The 22,925-nt window shown below is 43.5% G+C and overlaps 1 protein-coding gene across 3 annotated transcripts in view; it reads left to right on the plus strand.

The window, feature by feature from the left end:
- MAGI3 (membrane associated guanylate kinase, WW and PDZ domain containing 3) overlaps positions 1 to 22,925 on the plus strand; it is a 189,931-nt gene that overhangs the window by 153,057 nt on the left and 13,949 nt on the right. For all 3 annotated transcript variants that reach the window (XM_038749323.1, XM_038749324.1, XM_038749325.1), the window contains 5 exons: positions 1,160 to 1,352; positions 2,933 to 3,121; positions 14,175 to 14,360; positions 17,969 to 18,071; positions 18,599 to 18,725. In XM_038749323.1, coding sequence (XP_038605251.1) covers positions 1,160 to 1,352; positions 2,933 to 3,121; positions 14,175 to 14,360; positions 17,969 to 18,071; positions 18,599 to 18,725 — 798 coding nt within the window. The remainder of the gene's footprint in view (positions 1 to 1,159; positions 1,353 to 2,932; positions 3,122 to 14,174; positions 14,361 to 17,968; positions 18,072 to 18,598; positions 18,726 to 22,925) is intronic.

Below are 22,925 nucleotides of genomic sequence, written 5' to 3' on the forward strand. Positions count from 1 at the left end.
GGATTCTGGAGAGAGCCTAATCATCAGATTCTAATTACAACTAAGAGTGTATCACAGCATCACAGATTAACCATGTTCAGCTGGATTAGCTTACATTTAAATGAAACAAAAAATGTTTACTTCTACTGTACCATTGCTTTTTACTGTGGTATTTGTTTAGCGCTTACTATTAGACAAACATTCTACTAACTGCTGGGGTAGATATAGGTTAATCAGTCTGGACACAGTCCCTGTCTCATGTGGGACTTGTAGTCTGAGGGAGGGAAAACAGGTATTTTATCCCCATTTTAAAGATGAGGTCATTGAGGCACAGAGAAGTTGATTTACCCAAGGACCTCCCACAGCAGGCACTTGGCAGGTATGGGATTAGAGCCTCGGTCCTTTGACTTCTGGGCCTGTGCTCTTCCACTCAGCCATGCTGCTTCTTTTTAAACACAATAGTGAGGCCTTGTGGCAGCCACCTACTTGTGTCAATAATAGTTTGTCCAAGTACCCTTGACAAATTAAGAAAAACTTTCCTAATGATACCTTCTAATGATTTTCATTCAAGGGGACTATCCAAGAGGAGTGCTTTACTCCATTTTAAATATGAAGCACTTCTGGTCCACATACAAATCCCACGTTTGCCTCTTCCTTCTGAGTCCAAAAAGGACTCGATATTGGAACTAGTTTATCAGTCTGAGTAAATATTGATCCTGCCTGCATGGCAGAGGTGGATGCTGACTGAGCTCCTTTGGGCTAAGGAGGTTTGGGTCTTCCAGGCTTCTCAGGAGGGAAAAGGAAAGGGATTTCTAACCTGAATCTAAGGTAGACTTTTTCGGCAACAATGACTTGAAAAAATTGACGGTCTTCAGGTAGAAAAGCCACTTCCTCCACAGTCGGAGGAAACATGAGAAAGAAAGGCAGCTCAGCCAAAAAGACCCCAGGGAAGGGAGAGCAGCAGGCTATAGTTCTCTGAGGCCTGCACTGGTCTCCGATAGCTTTACGGACCTTTTATAGCACTAACTCCTTCAGACAGTCTCAAAGGGATACCTCTCTCTGATGAGTTCAGGTGTCCTCTTCCCACCTTTAGAGAAATAACCATTCAGTTTCTCACTTTGACTATTAGCTAAACTCAGCAGACTGGATAAGACCAACTCACAGACTACCGCTTTTTCAGATCTATATCGGAGCCATTATTCCCTTGGGAGCAGCCGAGAAAGATGGTCGGCTCCGGGCTGCAGATGAGCTATTGTGCATCGATGGAATCCCCGTTAAAGGAAAATCGCACAAACAGGTCTTGGATCTAATGACCACTGCCGCTCGAAATGGTCACGTGCTGTTGACTGTCAGAAGAAAGATCTTCTATAGCGGTATGTGAAGTTTGTCCGGTCAAATCCAGCCCTGCTCTGATTGCAACAGCCTCCTCGTTGTCAACTTTGAAATCAAAGGACGGGGTGGGTGAAGGGGGATAGAGGGGTGTGTGTGTATGTGTGTACACACCAGACTGACAGAAAGAGTGGGATGGGCATATGCATGCAGATACACGAAAGCTATACGCATATGGCTTTCATTTTTGAAGATGACATTACTTTGATTTCATCCCAGCCATTTTCCATGTGGTCCTGTTTGAATTTGTATCCGATGATACTTCTTAACTGCTCTGGTACCCTAGGCTTCCACCCCGGCCTGGCCTGCAGTAATGTGCTGGGAGACAACAATGCCCGAAGGCACTAGCAGAACACACTTTGGCTTCCCATACTTCCTGACAGCTCTCACCACCTCATCGGAGAGAGTTAGAGCAATCAGAAGAGGAAAATGCTAGCTGGGTGATGTCAGGGAAGGCTGGGGCAGCAGGAGCAGCTTTTGTTGAACCTCGGTCTGAACCTTGTCAGCCAGGGTGACACGTGTCAAGCTGAATTCTGTGACAGTGACACTAATGTGGCACTATATATGTAAATGGGAACTTTTTTAAAAGCTGCAAATTACTAATATGTTTTTGTAAAATTAGCCTATTATTAACTTTAAAATCATTCAAGTCATTATACCCCGTTCTCTTTCATCACAGGTGTTGTGTTTTTTGAAAAATCCTGTGTTAAAGGAAAACTCACCCTGTAGTACTCATCCATTCCAACACAGTGTGCTGGATCCAAACATGCTCCTAATGATAGACAAACATTCCCTAATTCCCTACCAATGAGAAGCAGCATGACCTAGTGGTTAGAGCCCGGGCCTAACCTGGGTTCCAGACCCGACTCCGCCACTCGTCTGCTGTGTGACTTTGGGAAAGTCATCTAACTTCTCTGTGCCTGTTACCTCATCTGTAAACGAATGTGGGACAAGGACTGTGCCCAACCTGATTATCTTGTATGTACCCCAGTGCTAAATATAGTGCCTGGCACACAGTAAGCACTTAAGAAATACCATAAAAACAAAACAAAGAAAAGCTCTAGCCAAAACACGTAGTGAAACCACGTGTTTTAGCAGAATTGAATGTACACTGTTATTGTACAGAACTTCCATGGGGACGGGGTAATTATCCAAGAATCCAAGAATAAGTCAGGCAGGGATGAGAAAGACAGAGAGACTAGAGAGGGAGTTGGGCATGGAGATAAGGGAGAAAGACAGGCAAACATGGAGAGAAGGTGTAGTGTGGTGTAACAGAAAGAGTGTGGGTCTGAGAGGGAGGACAACTGGGTTGTAGCCCCAACTCTATCATTGCCTTGCTTTTTGACTTTGGATAAGTCACTTAATGAACTGCACAGTGATTTTAAAGACAGAAATAATTCCAATCTTATACCCCACTGGAAGTCCCTCATGTAACAGGTGATTGGTTTCTTAAAGCTCCTTAAAGGGTGATTTCTTTCTCACTGAATTCATTATTTGTAATAACATTTTACTCAGTGGTGACCACCTTAGGAGCCATTTGTCAAATGAATATTGTTTGTTGCAGAGAAGCCACCTGAGGATGGTGATGCCCAGACCTTGATCTCAACACAGAATGGATCGCCCAGAATGAACCGAGTAGATCTCCCAGCCAGGACTCTTCCCCCAGAGGCCTACGATGTTGCCCTGCAGCGCAAAGAAAATGAAGGATTTGGCTTTGTCATCCTTACCTCCAAAAACAAACAGCCTCCTGGAGGTAAGGGTTGTTACCTTCTTTTTTAATCCCATCTGGTAATCTTGCCTCGGAGCCTCATCCATTTTGTTGAATCCTCCCAAAGGTCACCTCCTCACAGAGCGGTGAATACTTTCCTCATTCTCCAAACACTTCTTACCTTGTGCATATGGTGAAGTCCCAAACCGTTTTCTCATTTCTAGCCCTTAAAAATTCAAATAACTGTTGACACCATTCATTGCCCATATCTACTTTAAAGGTTTTGAAAATGTGTCTAGTCCAGTGGTTAGACTATTGTGTTTTCAAAGGTGAGGTTCACGGGGTGATCACTCCCTGGTACTTTTAGGATTCATTCTTACAAAGCTTAATCGGCTGTCTCCCTGCCTAGTCTGCAGCCAGAATGGGTAAGGGGAGAGGCCTTGGAAGGCCAGACCTCCTCCCTGTTGCCTTGCTATGAAGACCTTAGAGACCTACTAAGATAAGGATTCCAGAGGCTGAAGTTGATAAGTCATTGTTTCCTGGGACCCTGTCTTCATTGGACCATTTCAAAGTGGATACTGACAAAATGCTTTGTCGACAGCATTCATTTCCTTAACGAATCGGAAATGAGCAAGAATTGCTCTAATGGACGTAATTTCGTCCCTCTCTAACAAGTGACTGCAACACTGTTGTGGCCCTGAAAAATGCCCAATAGAAGAAACTTTCAGGACTATTACGTGGTCTACTCCTCTGTTACATGGATTTTGTATCATGGTGAGAGGCCCGTTTTAGTAGAACCACTGTGAAGCAGCTGTTTCAGTAGCCTTGGTCCCACTACCAGCTTGGGTGCTGCTATGAAATATATCAGAGCGATCACCACGCTTGTCCCTTATATTTGGAGAAATAAGGGCTACTTAATAATAATAACAATAATAATAATAACAGTAGTATTTGTTAAGCACTTACTATGTTCCAAGGGCTGTGAAAAGCTCAAGGGTAGATACAAATCAGTCGAGTCTCAGTCCATGTCCCACGTGGTGCTCACAGTCTAGAGAAGAGGGAGAACAGGGATTGAATCCGCATTTTGCAAATGAAGAAACTAAAGCACAGGGAAATTAAATGACTTACTCAAGATCACCCAGCATGCAAGTGGCAGAAACAGGATTAGAACCCAGGTCCTCTGACTTTCTAAGCCCTTGGCCATGCTGCTTCTATAACCTGAGTTCTCTGATGTGTGGAGATTTGCCCGATGATCGCAGGTTCCATCTTTCCTTTATTCAGTGCAGTGCTGGATTTTTTTTTTCCCCTAAGGTGTTCTCTGCAGGACATGTCTGGCTCTGGAGGAAAGCTGAAAGGGAGAGGAACTGGTGTCCTTAGGATCATGCGTAGGGAGGGACCAGTCCTCTAGTCAGTCCATGGTATTTATTGAGCACTTACTCTCTGCAGAGCACTATTCTAAGATCTTGGGAGACTATAGTACAACAGAATGGGCAGACATGTTCCCTGTTCACAAGGAGCTTACGGTCTAGAGGGGGAGAAAGACATTAAAATAAATTTTTGGTATTATATATAAGTGCTGTGGAGCTGAGGGTGGAGTGCATATCGAGTGCTTCAGGGGTACAAATCCAAGTGCAAGAGTGACATAGAAGGGATTAGGGGAAGTAATGGCTTAGTTGGGAAAGGCCTTTTGGAGGAATGTGATTTTAATAAGGCTTTGAAGGGATAGGACGGTTCCAGGCCAGAGGGAGGACTTGGGCAAGGGGTTGGCAGTGATGTAGACGAGATTGAGGTAAAGCGAGTAGGTTGGGGTTATCAATCAATCAATCAATCAATCGTATTTATTGGGCGCTTATTGTGTGCAGAGCACTGTACTAAGCGCTTGGGAAGTGCAAGTCGGCAACACATAGAGACAGTCCCTACCCAACAGCGGGCTCACAGTCTAGAAGTATTAGAGGAGTGAAGCGGGTAGACTGGGTTGTAGTAGGAAATCAGTGAGGAAAGATCAGAGGGAGCAAGGTGATTGAGTGCTTTAAAGTCAGTGGTAAGGAGTTTCTGTTTGCAACGGTGATTAGGCAACCATTGGGGTTTTCTGAGGAGTGGGGAGATACGGACTGAACTCTTTTCAGAAAAACGATCATCATCATTAATTGTATTTATTGAGCGCTTACTATGTGCAGAGCACTGTACTAAGCGCTTGGGAAGTACAAATTGGCAACATATAGAGACAGTCCCTACCCAACAGTGGGCTCACAGTCTAAAAGGGGGAGGCAGAGAACAAAACCAAACATACTAACAAAATAAAATAAATAGAATGGATATGTACAGGCAAAATAAATAAATAAATAGGGTAATAAATATGTACAATCATATATACATATATACAGGTGCTGTGGGGAAGGGAAGGAGGTTAGATGGGGGGGATGGAGAGGGGGACGAGGGGGAGAGGAAGGAAGTGGCTCAGTCTGGGAAGGCCTCCTGGAGGAGGTGAGCTCTCAGCAGGGCCTTGAAGGGAAAGGGATCGAGGCGACCGAGTTAAGTAGGGACTGGAGAAGGGAGAATTTAGGAGGCAGGGAAGGTCAGTGAGGAAGTAGATGCAGGAGTCCAGGTGGGTGAATCAGCAGAACAGCAGTTAATTGCTCAAGGGTCACCAGAACTAGTCAGTCTTCTGGTTGGACTGCCTTCTATTCAGGGAACTGCCCCACAAGTTTTACAAAGATGAGTCCCGGGACTCAAGCGCTTACTGACGTGTCTTCACATGTAACATAAATAATCCTTGTCTCTAGGGAATTAAAAAGGTGTGGGGTAGGTTCCTTCAACAAAGGAAGGGAACGTTCTGGTGGCAGTCCTGAAAACTGAATGCGTTCAGAGAAAATGTCATACAATTCAGGGTCACCGAGATCAACGAAATAATAGGTTTGTCTGCTCCAAAATTGTGTGCGCCTATATAGACTATAAAGCTGAACTGAAGGGGAGAGGGAATGAGAAAGTACTCTACTTCAAGTGCGATTTCTAGTATACATTTATCAGATAGGTTTGCAACGATATGACAAAAAAACTTTGAAATTTATGTGTGGTTCGTTCTAGTTGGTTTCATTACTCTGGTGTGTAGCAAGGCACATTTAGAATCAGAAGTAATAGAAACTGTAGTAGAGAGATTATTTTAAATGAATTGGAAACCAAACCATTTGAAGAAAATATTGCTAAATCTATTTGCGAATGTATGAAGGAGGAAAATGCTGTGGCATTTGGATCACAATTCCAGGTCACTGCTACTAGTTTCCATTAGCCAAAAGCAGTTGCTATGGCAACACTTGGACCGGGAGCCGTCACTGATTTTGTGAAGATGAGAACAGAGCTTGGGTCAGAAAAAAGAAAGCAATTTTTAAGTGATTTCATTAGACGTGAATTATACTGAAAGAAAATAATTATTAATGAATAGTGCTGTTTCTCCTCTAATATGACCCAATAATCCAGGGCATTAATGATTAATAACCAGTAAGAGATTAAATTTAGTGTGCGAACTGATAGTTCCATTTTCAATCAATTAGTCGTCATAGTTTTTATTGTGCATCTTCTGTGTGCAGGACACTGCAATAAGCACCCAAGAGAGTACAGTAGCACAGTGCTAAGCGCTTAGTACAGTGCTCTGCACACAGTAAAAGTGCTCAATAAATACAGTCGAATGAATGAATGAATAAATAGTCATGATCCTTGCCTTGTAAGGAGTACTAATCCCGGCTCTGCCACGTGTCCTGCATTGTGACCTTGGGCAAGTCACTTCACTTGTCTGTGCCTCAGTTCCCTCGTCTGTAAAATGGGATTTAAGACTGTGAGCCCAATGTAGGACAGGAACTGTGTCCAACCCTATTATCTTGTATATACCCCAGCTCTTAGAACAGTGCCTGGCACATAATAAATGCTTAACAAATACCATAATTATTATTGTTATTACAATGTAGTGGGGAAGACGGACCCTAAAATTAAGTACAGAGAGGAGGGAGAAGAAAAAGTGGATATGTACATGGTAGTGCTTAAGTAATAGGGTTTGTAAAATATGTTCAAAACAGTGATGGGAAGTAGTAGTTACATGCTTAGTTGATGAAAAGGTCCTGAATGGAGTAGGGGTGGGGGGAACAAGCTCGTTATGGGCTGGAAACATGTCTGCCAACTCTATTGTATTGTACCCACCCAAGCATGTAGTCCAGTGCTCAGCTCATAGTAAGTGCTCAATAAATGCAGTTGGTGGGGTTGAGAGATTTGAAATTAATCAGAGGTCCCCAGGAGATTTGACTTCAGAAAGGCTTTGAAAATGGGGAGAGCTGTGACATATTGGACTTGAAATGGAGGAGAGTTCCAGGTAGGAGAGAGGGCTTGAGCAAAAGGTTAATAATAATAATAATAATAATAATGATAATAATAATGATGGCATTTATTAAGCGCTTACTATGTGCTTTTCCAATTAACGTACTTACTATTCGACGTACTATTCCAATTAATGATGGGAGAGATGAGAATGTGGCACAGTAAATAGGTTAGTTGGAGAGGAACACAGAGTATGAGAAGCAGTGTGGCTTAATGGATAGAGCACGGGCCTGGAACTCACAAAGACATGGGTTCTAATACTGGCTCTGCCACTTAATAATAATAATAATAATAGTAATGGCATTTATTAAGCACTTACTATGTGCAAAGCACTGTTCTAAGCACTGGGGAGGTTACAGGGTGATCAGGCTGTCACATGGGGGGCTCACAGTCTTAATCCCAGTTTTACAGATGAGGTAACTGAGGCACAGAGAAGTTAAGTGACTTGCCCAAAGTCACACAGCTGACAATTGGCGGAGCCAGGATTTGAACCCGTGACCTCTGGCTCTTTCCACTGAGCCACGCTGCTTCTCTAAGCAGACACTTGTTTGCTGTGTGATCTTGGGCAAGTCACTTAACTTCTCTTTGCTTCAGTTACCTCATCTGTAAAATAGGGATTAAGTATTGAGCCCCAGGCAGGCCATGGACTGTGTGCAAGTATCTACCCCACTGTTCACTTAACAAATACCATAAAAAAAAATCGGTGTTAATTAGGGGGAGAGCGGAGAGGCAGAAGGGAAATAACTTTATAGCTGATGGTTAGGAGTCTGCTTGATCTAGAGAGGAATGGATAAACCAGAGGTTTTTTTGAGACGTGGGAAGACAGGCTGCAGAATGTGTGAACTGTGGACTAGAGAGAGGAGAGACTGAAGGCAGGGAAAGCAAGAAGGAGACTAATTTAGTAGCCAGGCCAGGACATGACAAGTGGCTGGGCCGCCGTGGTAGTCAGATGGTGGGGAGGAATATGCAGATCGTAGATTGGGAAGGAAAAATGGAGATTTAGTGACACACTGTGTATGGGGAGAATGTGAGGATGTCTAGGTTGTGGAGTTGAAAACTAGGTGGAGGAGAGGATTTGAGAGAAGATGAGACATTGAGTTGTGGACATTTTAAACCCGTGGCATTGGTGGGACATCCATTTAGAGCTGTTCTGGATGCAAGAGAAAAGAGGTTGGGACTAGTGAGGTAGTTTTAGGAGTGGAAGAATATCAGCCCTATTTTTTTCAGTGAATTTTCCATAGATACCCTCAATATATTCCTGCTGCTCTTTATTTCAGCCATAGGCTTTTCAGATCAGAATTATAAAAAAACTCCTTAAGAAGGGGCTTTTTAATCAATCAGTTTAGCACCTACTTTGTGCAGCCGTTTGATAAACAGCATAGAAGTGCCTTGAGAATTTCTGCCATCTTGGGTTAGGGTCAAGCTAAAGAAAAATTATAGATTTTCTTTTTGGGCAAATCTGGCCCTAAATTCAGCAGACCAATATAGTGTAACAGGACTTTGATGAATAAATTCTTTCTTGGCTACATATATTCCAGGTGGGGTTTTTTTGAAAGTTCAGATGATGTCCTTTTATTGTTTTTCCTAGAATCCATGTACATAAGAAGAGAGAATGATGTTACTACTACTAAATACCTTTGCTTCTCTGGGAAATAACTTTCCCAGGCATTTCAAGAATTCAGAAATTCTGACATTTCAAGAATTCTGACATTTCAAGAATCCGTTTCTTAGAATCAGAAAACCTGCTAATAACTTAAAACCCAGAATCCCAAATTCCCCGAATCGCCTGAAATTCATTTCGCTAATTCCAAGAACTAAGAATTTACACCCTTCAAAATAAAGGTTAGGGAAATGCAAGTTAGGCGATTACTGAGGTTTCAGTGAATCAACAGGGTGTGGTCCTGAGGCAAGAATAAGTCTCCTCTCAAGGAATCTGGAAAAGCTGTTGACTGAAGAATTTCTGAACACTTTCTAGCGTTAAATGCTTCCAAAACCGAGGTAGAAATTTAAGGGTAGGTTGAGCAGGTCAAAGAGGCCTCCAATCTCAGATGGGCCCGTAGCCGCTGCGATAAAAACCTCTTCGGAGTGGCATGGCAAATACCAAACAAGCCAGACCCTTTAGGAGCCCAAAGATATCTCCATACCCACTCTAGTATCAGTAATCAATCAATAGTACTTCCTGAGGGTGCTCGTTGTGTTCAGAGGCAAAAGAACACAGTCTCTGGCTTCAAGGCCTTATGTTCTAATGGAATTAGGTGGCTTCATTTGTGCAAAAAAATCAAACCATCAATAGTATTTTTGAGCATCTATGTGCAGAACACTGTACTAAGCACTTGAAAGAGTACGGTAGAGATCAAAGACATACTCTTGCCCTCAGGGAGCATTAAATATAAGAGAAAATTTAACCAAGAGCATACAGTTTAACACAAAATACATTACTTATAGGAGGAAAGAGAGAATGCCAAGAACTATTACTCTATTACTCTATTTACTTATTTATTTTATTTGTACGTATCTATTGTATTCATTTTATTTTGTTAGTATGTTTGGTTTTGTTCTCTGTCTCCCCCTTTTAGACTGTGAGCCCACTGTTGGGTAGGGACTGTCTCTAGATGTTGCCAGCTTGTACTTCCCAAGTGCTTAGTACAGTGCTCTGCACACAGTAAGCGCTCAATAAATACGATTGATTGATTATAGGTGAATAAGGTTTAAACGCCAGACATCACATCTAATTCCCACCGCTGGAATCTTTCCCAGCACATAGTACAGTGATCTGCATCCAGTAAGAGTTTAATAAATACTCTTGTTACTAGAGAAGCAGCGTGGCTCAGTGGAAAGAGCCCGGGCTTTGGAGTCAGAGGTCATGGGTTCAAATCCCGGCTCTGCCACTTGTCAGCTGTGTGACTTTGGGCAAGTCACTTAACTTCTCTGGGCCTCAGTTCCCTCATCTGTAAAATGGGGATGAAGACCGTGAGCCCCACGTGGGGCAACCTGATTACCCTGTATCTACCCCAGTGTTTAGAACAGTGCTTGGCACATAGTAAGCGCTTAACAAATACCAACATTATTATTATTATTATTATTATCACTAGTACTTCAGTAGTTATGTCAGAAGTGCCCCAGATGGTTATGAGGACCTAAATGCTGAGATGGAGGTTGGGACCTGGGAGGAGATGATACAGTCAGGGAATGCTTCCTAGAGGAGGTGGGATTTCAGGAGGGCTTTGAAGATGGGGAAGAGTCGAGAAGCAGCATGGCCTAGTGAGGGAACACAGGACTAAGAGTCAGGAGACTTGGGTTCTAACTCCGCCACTTGCCTACTTTATGACCTTAGGCAAGCCACTTAACTCTTCTGTGTCTCCGTTTCCTCATCCGTAAAATGGGAATACCAGTTCTCCCTCCCCCTTAGACGACGAGCCCCAAGTGGAACAAGGATTCTGACTAATCTGATTATCCCGTATCTACCCCAGTGCCTAGTACAGTGTCTGACACCTAGTAAGTGCTTAGTACTATTTATTATCATTATTATTACTGCGAACTGATAGATTTGGAAGGAGTTACAGGCAGGAGAGAGTTGCATGAGCGAGGGGTCAAAGGCAGGAGAGTCAAAAAACCAAATTGAGAGCCAAGTGAGTTTGGGAAGAGTGAAGAGTGAGAGCTGGGGTATTGTGGGGAAAGAGTGTTAGCTCCTTAGAGAAGCAGTATGGCCTAGCAGGTAAAGCACGTGCCTGGGTGTCAGAAGAACCTAGATTCTAATCCCGGCTCTGCCATTTTTCTGCTGTGTGGCTTTGAGTCAGTCACTTCACTTATCTCTGCCCCAGTTATCTCTTCTGTAAAATGGGGATTAATTCTGTGAGCCCAACGTGGGACCTGGGCTGTGTCCAACCTGATTAGCTCTTATCTTCCCTAGTGCTCAGTACAGTGTCTGGCCCATTGTAAATGCTTAACAAATACTATAAAGAAGAAAGAAGCTGGTGGTGTGCCTTAAAAACAGTGGTAAGGAATTTCTATTGATTTGGCAAGGAGAGGATAATCATTAGAAATGTTTGAGGGGTGGAGAGGTATGTGCAGAGTGACATTTTAGAGAAAGGACTCAGATGGTTGATTGAAGTATCGACTGGAGAAGGGAAATGATGGAGGCTGGGAGGCGAGTGAGGAGGGTGATTTAATAGTCTATACTTGCTATGACAATTTCCATGATACTAGAGTGCCTACAGAGTGCACGGCACTGTACTTTGCACTTGGGAGAGTACAGTAGTAACAGTCACAAGTTCCCTGCCCTCAAAGAGTTTGCAATCCACTGGAAGAGGCAGACAGAATTTCTGTACACGTAGTGCAAGCCTGAGGAAGCACAAATGTTAAGCAGGAAGCAGTAAAAACACAACAGGATGAAACAGCTGAACAGAAAATTAAATATACATAAAAATACGACTATAATACAAATGGTATTTTTAAGCACTTACTATGCCCCAGGCCCTGTACTGTAAGGTAATCAGGGTCAGACGGTCAGGAGCACACTGTCTAAGGAAGAAGTGGAACAGGTATTTCATCCTCATTTTGCACAGGGAAATTAAGTGGCTTCCCCAAGGCATGTGGCAGAGCCAGGGTTAGAACCCAGGTTTCCTGGCTCCCCAGGCCCATGTTCTTTCCACTAGGCAGTGCTGCTTCCTTATATACATATGTACAAGAGGGCTGAGGATAGTGTGGGGATTAAATAATGTACATGGGCAAATTGACAAATTGGGACAAATTTGTGACAGTGACAAATTGGTTAGAGGGAGAGGCACTGGAAGCAGCCAGACCAGTTGAGAAAGGAACGATGGGGAAAAGAAAGGAGAGAAGATGAGATCAGGAGGCACAAAAAAATGTTGAGATTGTTGGGTGCTTTCCACAGTGAAGGGGAAGAAGTTCAAGGAGAGATGTAAGGGAAAGAAAGGGTCAGGGTGGATCAGGAGGACGCAGTGAGGAGAAACTATGCCGAGTTGGAGTATAGAGCACTGGGAAATCCGAAAGGAGTTGGAATCCACGGAGATAGGAAGATGTTGTGGAGGGAAACCAGCAGGATTTAATGATGAGTTGAAAGAGAGTAAAGACTCAAAAGTAATACCAAGGTTGCAAGCTACTGGGGCAGATATGACAGTATTTATTGAGCACCAACTATTTACAGAGCTGGGTACTTAAAGAACATACTAAAGAAAGAAAAGACACAATCCTTGTCTTCAAGGACCTTCATTTATCAGGGGAGTAGTAGACCAAAATTGTAGTTATAGAAAGTTGTGTTTAAGGGTGGTACATTAACTCTTTCAGTTCATTAAGGTTATCACTGGTTCCTAATACTTCTACCTCCCCAAATCACAGAGGGTTCTATTAAAACCAAATAGCACATTTAGCAAGTGCTTACAATGTGCCCAGCACTGTGCTAAGCACTGGGGTAGATACAGGGTCGGTATATAATCCCCAGGTGAGGAAATTGAGGCATAGAAAAATTGAGTGACTTACTCAGGGGTGCATAGCCAGCAAGAGGCAGCGCTGGGTTTAGAACCCAGTCTCATAACTTCCAGTCCAGTACTCTTAACACTCAGCCGTGCCACTCTTCTCCAGAGCTGAAGTCTGTCGTCGTATCGAAGATCATACATTCATTCATTCAATCATATCTATTGAGCGCTTACTGTGTGCAGAGCACTGTACTAAGCGCTTGGGAAGTACAAGTCAGCAACATATAGAGGCGGTCCCTACCCAACAACGGACTCACAGTCTAGAAGGGGGAGACAGACAACGAAACAAAACATGTAGACTGGTGTCAAACATGTAGACAGGTGTCGTACAGAAATACGCTTGCTCTGTTGGGATCATCTGATGTACTGCACGAAGAGTTCTTACTTTTCAATAGTTAATTTACCTCATAAGCACTTAGAGTGGCTTCTTAGAATGAACAGAGAGCCCAGGAACAGTGCTTTAAAACCTGGTGAGGGTGAGCCTGTATTCCAACAGCAGCCCTAAGGGGTCTTTAAAATGAGTTTAACTTTTCTTATGTGTCTTCCTCTTCCTCCCTTCCCTACCTGGCTTTCCTGTTATCTGGAATTCTGAGGAATTAACCCCACAGATAGATTACTGCGCTTCCTATTGAAGCGTGGCAGTAGTGGAATTGGAACTGTGGAACGTCATTGTTTGCTTCTCGCCATGCACCCTTTTAAAAAGAGCAATGGGGAAAGAACACAGGCCTGTGAGTCAGAGGACCTGGGTTCAGGCAAGAGCTTGGGCCTCCTGAGCGACCTTGGGAAAGTTACTTAACTTTTCTATGCCTCTGTTTCCTCACCTGTGAAATAGAGATTCAAAACCTGTTCTCCCTCCAGTTTAGGCTGCGAGCCCCATTGTGGGACGGGGACTATGTCTAACCCCAGCACTTTGTAAACTGCTTGCCAAATAATAAGTACTTAACAAATACTGTTGTTTAAAAACTTAAATTTAAAAAATTGTAAATGTTTAAGTACCTCCTGAAATTTAGAGGGTATTAAATCCTAGCTACCAACCAAATAAATCTAAGAAACCCCTTATTGCCTGTCATTGGTGCCCAGGGTGGCTTTTGAGATGACACCTTTGATTTTGCTTAGATTGGGGAATGGTAACCAATACCAGCAGTTGGGCATGCATTTACCATAAAGAATCAATTCCGTTGCCTGTTTAAATGAGAACCAAATGTCACTGAAAACTGGTACTCTTGTTCTTGATCCCCCAGTGATTCCTCATAAAATTGGGCGTGTCATTGAAGGAAGCCCAGCAGATCACTGTGGGAAACTGAAAGTGGGAGATAGGATCTCTGCAGTGAATGGACAGTCTATCATCGAGCTCTCTCACGATAACATTGTTCAGCTGATCAAGGATGCTGGTGTCTCAGTCACGCTCACTGTCATTGCTGAGGAAGGTAAGAAAAACAACCTCCCTCCCACTGATCCACTTGGAGAAGCAGGAAGCTCCCTTTTAGGAACCCAAGGAGCATTGTTGTGATAGAAGGGTTTTAAACCTGAGAACCTCTTTTTATGCTTCTTCATTTAATGATCTTAAAAGGCATCATATTATTAAGTTGTCAGCAGCGGAGGAAAAACATCCCATCTGGTAAGGGACAGAATTCCCACAAAGTCAGTTTGGGAATTCAGGAGCAGAGTGGGAGAGGAAGACGACTGCCATTTTAATTTTGGTTTTTGCCTTAATATCTGTATCTTAATTAGGGTGAGAGTGAATAAATCAGAGGACACTGCTGTTGGTCCTAATGGTTTTGCATTTGGCAGATGGCCTGCGGCACGGGGCCCATCCTCTGCCTCGTGTTTCCTAGCCAGCTCCCTCGCAGGGGAAATTAGGGCATTTGGAAATGGCCGGTAAGCAGGTCATTTAACATTCACTGTTGGATCCCAGAAAACAGCTTGGTTGTATTCAGCCTGCACTCCATTCACTCAGGCCTTGCCATCTTGAGCAATTTTCACAATAAGAGCAAGTGAAACTGGTGGCTTTGGAAGAGGCAGAATGTATGGTCCGTATTTCATCTTTCCTCGCCTTATTTATAAAGCCAATATGAAAAGCTGAAGAGTAGAAGGATCAACCTTCAGAGTAAGGGAACGGAGGAATCAAAACTTCTTGGTTCTTTGATCTTTTTGTATCAACCTCACAGGGCTTGGACCACCTTAGTGTTGTAGTGGAAACAGTGCCTGGAGGGGATGCCAGGAAGGGAGAGCCCATGGAAATGTAGTTACTAACGTTGGAGTACTCTACCCCAGAGGAAGAGGATTCCCAAAAAGTTCTGGCCAAAGTGTCCCCGGAGAGCGGGAATTCCCAGATTTTCTTAAGACTGCTGTTGCTGTGGGCTGTTTTAGTGGAAGGATGGAAGGCTGACATTCCAAAATAATGAGGCAAGCCGATAAACCTCTTCATTGGCAAAGCTCCAATCTGGGTCTACTCCCAGACGCAGACACCCACCCACAACCTCATTTTTTCCCCTGTCCTGTGGGCTTCAGACTTCCACTGCCCAACAGAAACGTTTGGAATTTATAGCTTCTTAGCAGGTATTTGGAGAAGTTTGTTTCATCCTAAAACTCCTTTCAAAGAAAGGCACTATGAGCCTTCCAACTTCCTATCTAAATTGTGCGTAAAGCTATTAGCTCTTCTAAGCAGCCAAATGGATATTTGTGACTCTGCAGTCCTATCTTTGGAAATCATATATTCTAATCAATGCTACCTTGCTTTCTGTCTTGTTCCGCTGCATTATTTACTAGAAACAGTTCAGTATGAATATGTAACATCTAATCGCTTGGAAAGGACGGGCTGTTTTTTTGCCGTTCCCACTGTTGCTCTTTCCTGAAATCTCTTGTCAGTTTAATTAAAGTTACCGTTGTTATTTTGCCAAGGGGATGGCTTTTTCCCAACCATATACCCAAAGTCAGGATGTAGCGCTCCTCCTGTAAGACCTTCACTTGACATTCATTGTAACATGGAAGTTGGCTATTGATTTTATCCTGGAATTCAGACTATCAAAGAATTACATTTACCTTAAACTTTAATGCAGGGCTACATTTTGTATTTTCAAAATTTGTTATTGATTTCATATACTTTAAAAATCAAACTCATTTCAGGATAAGGGGTTATGTCCCAAAGAAATCACTTTGAGAAGTTCAGGTAGTATAGCTACGGTTTGTTTATGAGTGTATCGAACTGTGTTCTCATCTGGTTTTTATAGTCAAATTTATATCTACAATAACCTGCTTCCTTAAGTGCTTCAGTAAAAAAAAATCAGGGTACTGTGCTCTTAGAATGTTACACAATTATTTAGAAACAGCATGGCCTAGTGGATAGAGCACGGGCCTGGGAGTTAGAAGGATCTGGGTTCTAACCCCAGCTCTCGCTTGTCTGCTGTGTGGCCTTGGGCAAGTTGCTTAACTTCTCTGTGCCTCAGGTACCTCGTCTGTGAAATGGGGATTAAGACTCGGAGCCCCACGTGGGACACGGACAGTGTCCAACCTGACTAGCTTGTGTCTACCCCGGCGCTTGGTACTGTGAGCGCTTAACAAGTACCATTAAAAAAACGGATTTGTAGATGTGGATCAAACAGAAACTCACTAGAAGGAGTTATTTTCAGAGACAAAGGACAAATTTATAAAAGGTCAGAATCAGAATTTGAAGAAATAAATGAATAATTGGAGATTTTTCATATTTTAACCTTGGAAGAAGAAAAATCCGTTTCTCGAAAGTTAAATTGTTCTTTCAACAAGAATCACTGGTTGAAGTCTGGGGAATGGCATTCTGCTTCTCATAATAATAGTGATGGCATTTATTAAGCGCTTACTATGTGCAAAGCACTGTTCTAAGCGCTGGTGAGATTATAAGGTGATCAGGTTGTCTCCCGTGGGGCTCACAGTCAATCCCCATTATACAGGTGAGGTAACTGAGGCACAGAGAAGTTAAGTGACTTGCCCAAGGTCACACAGCTGACAGTTAGTGGAGCCGGGATTCAAACCCATGACCTCTGACTCCAAAGCCCGGGCTCATTCCACTGAGCCACGCCGCTTCTCTCATAACTTCAGCTCAGCTGAGCATCAAGTTTCCAGGTAGCAGCCCACCAGAGTTCACAGTTGCAGCAGATCCAGAAGGCAGACCCCAGCCCAGAGAGGATCCTGTCCTTTTTAATCAATCACAAATCCTTCCCAACCAAGTAAACGTTCCCCAACTCCTTCTGCAAATTAATATAAATCCCTTCCTTTATCCTACAAAGGCATGGTTTTCACGGTCTTTTGGTGCCCACTACCCAGATTTCTGACATGGGTGGTATCAGTCTGTGCCGCCGCTAGCTTTTGCCCTGGAAATTGATATCAACTGAAGTGCCTACATACTCTGGCATTCCTCATTCAGGTGCAGGCCTCGAGTGGTAGCAGTTCTAGCTAGCTTTGAGGCGATAAGGAGCTACTCCCATTCCCAAGGTTTTAAAAGCAGGTCCCAGCGTTCATCTCTTCTCAGACCCGGCCACCAAATACGTGCCAGATTCCTACTTCCAAGCTGCTCTCCCTGAAATGAGAACCCTTCTCCTCTTGTTCTCGTAGACTGTACTGTGAGCATTCCTCAAAAACCAAATCTAAAAGAGCCAAATGTCCCAACTCCATGTACCTCGATTACAGTACTTCACCTGCCGAAGGTCAGCAATAGTCCCGTCCTTAGGGAGCTGCCTTGCTCTTGAATTTTTCATAGGTCCTTAAAGACTCTGTATTTCCGGGTACCACTGATCCCCTTGGAAAAGCTGGAAGCTCCCTTTTTAGGAAATCAGAGAAATATTGTGATAGGTTTGTAAGCCAACCATCTCATTTTATGCTTCCTCATTTAATGATCTTAAAAGGCATCCTATTAAGTTGTCAGCAGCTGAAGAAAAGCATTCCATCTGGTAAGCGGCGGAATATCGAAGTCAGTTGAATTCGGGAGCAAGTAGTGGGAAGAAGGCGATTGCTATTTTAAATTTGCTTTCGGGCTTAACGTCCACGTGTGTATTATTTACAGAGCACCGCGGGCCACCGTCAGGAACAAACTCAGCCAGGCAAAGTCCAGCCCTGCAGCACCGACCCATGGGACAGACACAGGCCAACCTCGTAGCTGGGGACAGGTGAGGTTGGTTTTTCCTCCACTGAGACCTGGGATGGGTACAGATCCTTGAACAAGACAAGAAAAATCTCTCAAGATGCTCAACTGCTTTGGAAAACCTAGGGTTGCCAGGAGGGGCTGCCTAACATTGATGGCTACTAGTTGGAAGTAACATTTGTTCCGATGATTTTGACACCTGTCTACATGTTTTGTTGTCTGTCTCCCCCTTCTAGACTGTGAGCCCGTTGCTGGGTAGGGACCGTCTCTATATGTTGCCTACTTGTTCTTCCCAAGCGCTGTGCACACAGTAAGCGCTCAATAAATACAATTGAATGAATGAATGAACAGCAGTGTCTGGTGTGACTACTCAGTCGTCATGGCTGGGAGGCTGGAAATAGAGCCCAGTGCCAAGAATATTCTGGCATCTCACCTGGTGTGTACCAAGTGAAATATACAGCGAATTGTTCTCTCCCTAGTAGAGGTGCGAACTCGCTGTGACTCACATGTGTGATTCCCCCCCCCCCCCCTTTGGTTTCCTTCATTTTGTAGGATCGTTTTGGAAGGTGATAATGGAAAAGATGTCTCTGGGGCTTATCGACTATCATGGTCTGATCACAAGCACCTCACGCAACCTGAGAATGCCCTAATCTCCATTGTAGGCAGTCGACACACTCAGGTAAACAAAAACCACTCAGGTGACTCCACACTTTACCAGGTTTCCAGTGTGGTGGCTACCCTGAAATACTGTAGACTCGTGTCCTAACTGTTGTAGCATTGGCCAAGGTGAATGAAATGGTTCTGGAGCGGACTGTGACTCATGTGAATTGTTAGAATAAATAAGTGTCATCTTTGGTTTTGTCCTCAACCAGTATATTAAGGAATTGGTTAATCAATCAGTCTATAGGAACTGCTTTTTACACCAGAGAATGAGATCTCCAAGAAAGTTAGACCTATGCCTCCTTCAGCGCTTAGAACAGTGCTTTGCACATAGTAAGCGCTTAACAAATGCCATCATTATCATTATTATTCAGGAGACATCTATCAAAATGACGACTGTCAGTTCACTGTCAGAACACGCCTTGTGTGTTCATTAGTAGGTCCTAAGCATTTCAAAATTAAAAGGAATGAATAAGGTACGCCCCTAAACTTCAAAAGAACTTGGAAAGTCGGGAGAAAGAACAGTGAGGGAAAGTGTGGCCAAGTGGAAAGAGTCTGAGCCTGGAAGTTGGAGGACCTGGGTTCTAAACCCAGCTTTGCCACTTGTCTGCTGGGTGACGAAAGGCAAATCATTCCCCTATGCCTCAGTTATATGATTTGTAAAATTTTCCTCCTTCCAGTTTAGTCTAAGAGCTCTGTGTGGCACAGGGGCTGTGTCCAACATGATTATCTTGTATCTACCCCAGCACTTAGAACAGTCCTTGACATATATATAAGAAGTGCTCAACAAATACCGTAAAAATAGACTATACAAGGAATAGAGAATGCAGGTGACAGGCAGAAATATGTACACAACCAAGTACAGCTGTGCAGAGATATATTATTAATCGTGTTTATTGAGTGTGCAAAGAAATGTAGACAAGTGCTGAGGTGACAGGACATGTGAAGACCAGAGGCTTGGTTGAGTTGGGCCAAGCATAGCTGGCCTCTTCCCAGTTTTTCCCTGAGCTCCAGCTAAGACTGGGAAATCTCTTGGCATCTTGCCTAGCCTGCTATTTTGCCAGGCTGATAGGCAAGAAGCCCTTTTTTCCCCAAGTGAAATCCCTCCTGCTTTAGTTTAAGACCTTTTTATCTTGTCTAGTCCTCAGTGGACATAGAGAACAGTTAGTCAGCATAGTTAACTTGAAAATAGTTGTCACCCTTTGATCTTCCCTTTCCTCCAGGCAAGATGACCCCAATTATTTTACCCTTTTCTCTCGGGACCTAATTCTAACTCTTTAATAATTCATAGCAATTCTCTGCACCTCTTCAGTGTCTCCCTGCCCCTTTTAAGCTATGTAACTAGAACTGTACAAAATACTAGAATAAGAGTGTGATTAGTGCTGAATTTAGCAAAAGGATTATTTCTTCATTCTCGTGTGGGTACTCTCCTGTTAAAACCTCCCAATCCTGTTTTGTTTTTTCTTAATAATATCACTACATCGAGGACTCCTGTTTAACTTCTGGGTGACTGTTGTCCCCAGGTGATTCTGCCTCCGCAGTCTTGATATTGAATTTGTGTTTAGATTTCAATTCAGAAGGACCTGGGTTCTAATCCTGATCCACCGCATGCCTGGTGTGTGACCTTGGGCAAGTCCTGGAACTGTGCCTCAGCCACCTCATCTGTAAAATGGGGATGAAGATTGTGAGACAGGGACTGTGTCCAACCTGATTAGCTTGTGTCTACCCCAGCACTGCCTGGCATATAGTAAGCACTTAACAAATACCATAAAAAGCAGACATCCAAACGTACTATTTGATCCTAGTCCCGTTACCACTCTTTCCTGTTTCGAAGGGCCATTTTGTGCATTTATTTAGGCCGCTCTGAATTTCATATACGCCTTTCCAAATTTTAGCAATCCACCTTTTTTAGTAGCATCTGCACATTTGGTGAGCAAGTTCTTGAGTCATTTGTCCAGTCTGTGATAAAGATTCAGTGTGTTTTATAGCACATTATGTTTGCCATGTTCTAGGAAGATCATGTTATAATTATGCGTATCTTTACCAACACCACACACACATATATATGCACATCCTTTTCTAACTCCCTAACAGCATCCTATCGAAAATGCATGGGGAAAACACAGGTTTTACAACTAACTGTAATAAAACGAACTGGACCCAGGACAATCCCTGTAGGTTGCCGCTTGAGATGCCCCTCAAACTGATGGTGAGCCAGTGATCATCATGCTTTCGGTGCCACCCTCAAGCCCGCTGTGTACTTCACCCACAGTATTGTTATATTTACGATTATTTATTGAATTTATCAAGTGCTTACTATGTGCAAAGCACTGTATGAGCTCGTGAGAAAGTACAATCAGTCATATTTACTGAGCACTTACTATGTGCAGAGCACTATACTGAGCGCTTGGGAGAGTACAACAGAATTAGCAGCACGTACCCTGCCCATAACGAGCTTGCAGTCTAGTGGGGGAGATGACCATTGGTATGAGTAAATGAGTAATTAATAATGTAAGCCAAAGGTAAGGAGTTTCTGTCTGGTGCGGAGGTGGAGAGGCAGCCATTGGAGGTTCCTGAGGACAGGGGAGACTTGAATATAATAATAATAATAATAATGATGATGATGGCATTTGTTAAGTGCTTACTATGTGCTGAGCACTGTTCTAAGCGCTGGGGGAGACACAAGGTAATCAGGTTGTCCCATATGGGGCTCACGGTCTTGAACTGAGCGTTTTTGTTGATAAATGATTTGTACAGCAGAGTGACGTATGGATTGGAGTGGAGAGAGACAGGAGGCCGTGCAGGCAGATGCTGTAGTCAAGGTGGGATAGGAAAAGTGTTTAGATCAGCGTGGTAGCAATTTAGATGGAGAGGAAAGGGTGGATTTTAGCAATGCTGTGAAACAGAACTGGCAGGATTTGGTGACCGATTGAATATGTGGGTGGAATGAGAGAGACGTTGAGGACAACGCCAAGGTTACGGGCTTGTGAGGTAGGAAGGATAGTGGTGTTTTCTACAGTGATGAGGAGGCAGGGTTTGGGTGAGAAGATAAGGTGCTCAGTTTTAGAACTGTTCAGTTTGAGGTGTCATCAGGACATCCAAGCGCATATGTCTACAAGGATCATGAATCCGACAGGTTCCCTGTCTCTGGTTAATAAATAATAATAATAATAATGGTATTTGTTAAGTACTCACTATGTGCCAGGCGCTGTCGTACGCGCTGAGGGCACTGGAGACAGACAGAAGGAAAGCATACCATGATGACGCATTAAATGAGTAAAGCAAGGACAACAACAGAAATAATGAGTTGTGATAGATTTATTTTAAAGGAACGAGTATTGGACAGCTGACTGTACTGATAGGGCCATCCCTAGTCCAAAAGTCACAGTCTCATCAGCATTCTAGTGGTTGTTGCAGATTAGACTGTGAGCCCACTGTTGGGTAGGGACTGTCTCTATGTGTTGCCAATTTGTACTTCCCAAGCGCTTAGTACAGTGCTCTGCACATAGTAAGCGCTCAATAAATACAATTGATGATGATATGCGCAGCCCATAGCCTCGTGAGGAGAAGGAACTGCCCGGTGATGGCAATCTCAGGTTGCTGTTTGCCAGCACGGGAGAATTTGGCAAGTTTCTGGCGCCTCTCGGTACAATCCTCGAAAGAGATAGATCTTGCTGATATGTGCAGGATGGATTAAAAAAAACGTCCAGAGAGAAAGATGTTGCAACAGTAAATGCTTCATTGTGAGGTGATGCGAGGAGCGGCTACCTGGAATCAAGGGCCATTCTCCTTTCCCCACCTTCCAGCATTTCTCCATCTTTAAGGACGAATTACTGGACTGAGCTCCTTTGACTCTCCCTCGTCCCCCTCTCCATCCCCCCGTCTTACCTCCTTCCCTTCCCCACAGCACCTGTATATATGTATATATGGTTGTACATATTTATTACTCTATTTATTTATTTATTTATTTTACTTGTACATTTCTATCCTACTTATTTTATTTTGTTGGTATGTTTGGTTCTGTTCTCTGTCTCCCCCTTTTAGACTGTGAGCCCACTGTTGGGTAGGGACCGTCTCTATGTGATGCCAATTTGTACTTCCCAAGCGCTTAGTACAGTGCTCTGCACATAGTAAGCGCTCAATAAATACGATTGATTGATTGATTGATTCCTCATCATCATCCATCGTATTTATTGAGCGCTTACTGTGTGCAGAGCAC

This window comes from Tachyglossus aculeatus, chromosome 7 (genome assembly GCF_015852505.1).
Source record: "Tachyglossus aculeatus isolate mTacAcu1 chromosome 7, mTacAcu1.pri, whole genome shotgun sequence".
Taxonomy (NCBI): Eukaryota; Metazoa; Chordata; class Mammalia; order Monotremata; family Tachyglossidae; genus Tachyglossus; species Tachyglossus aculeatus.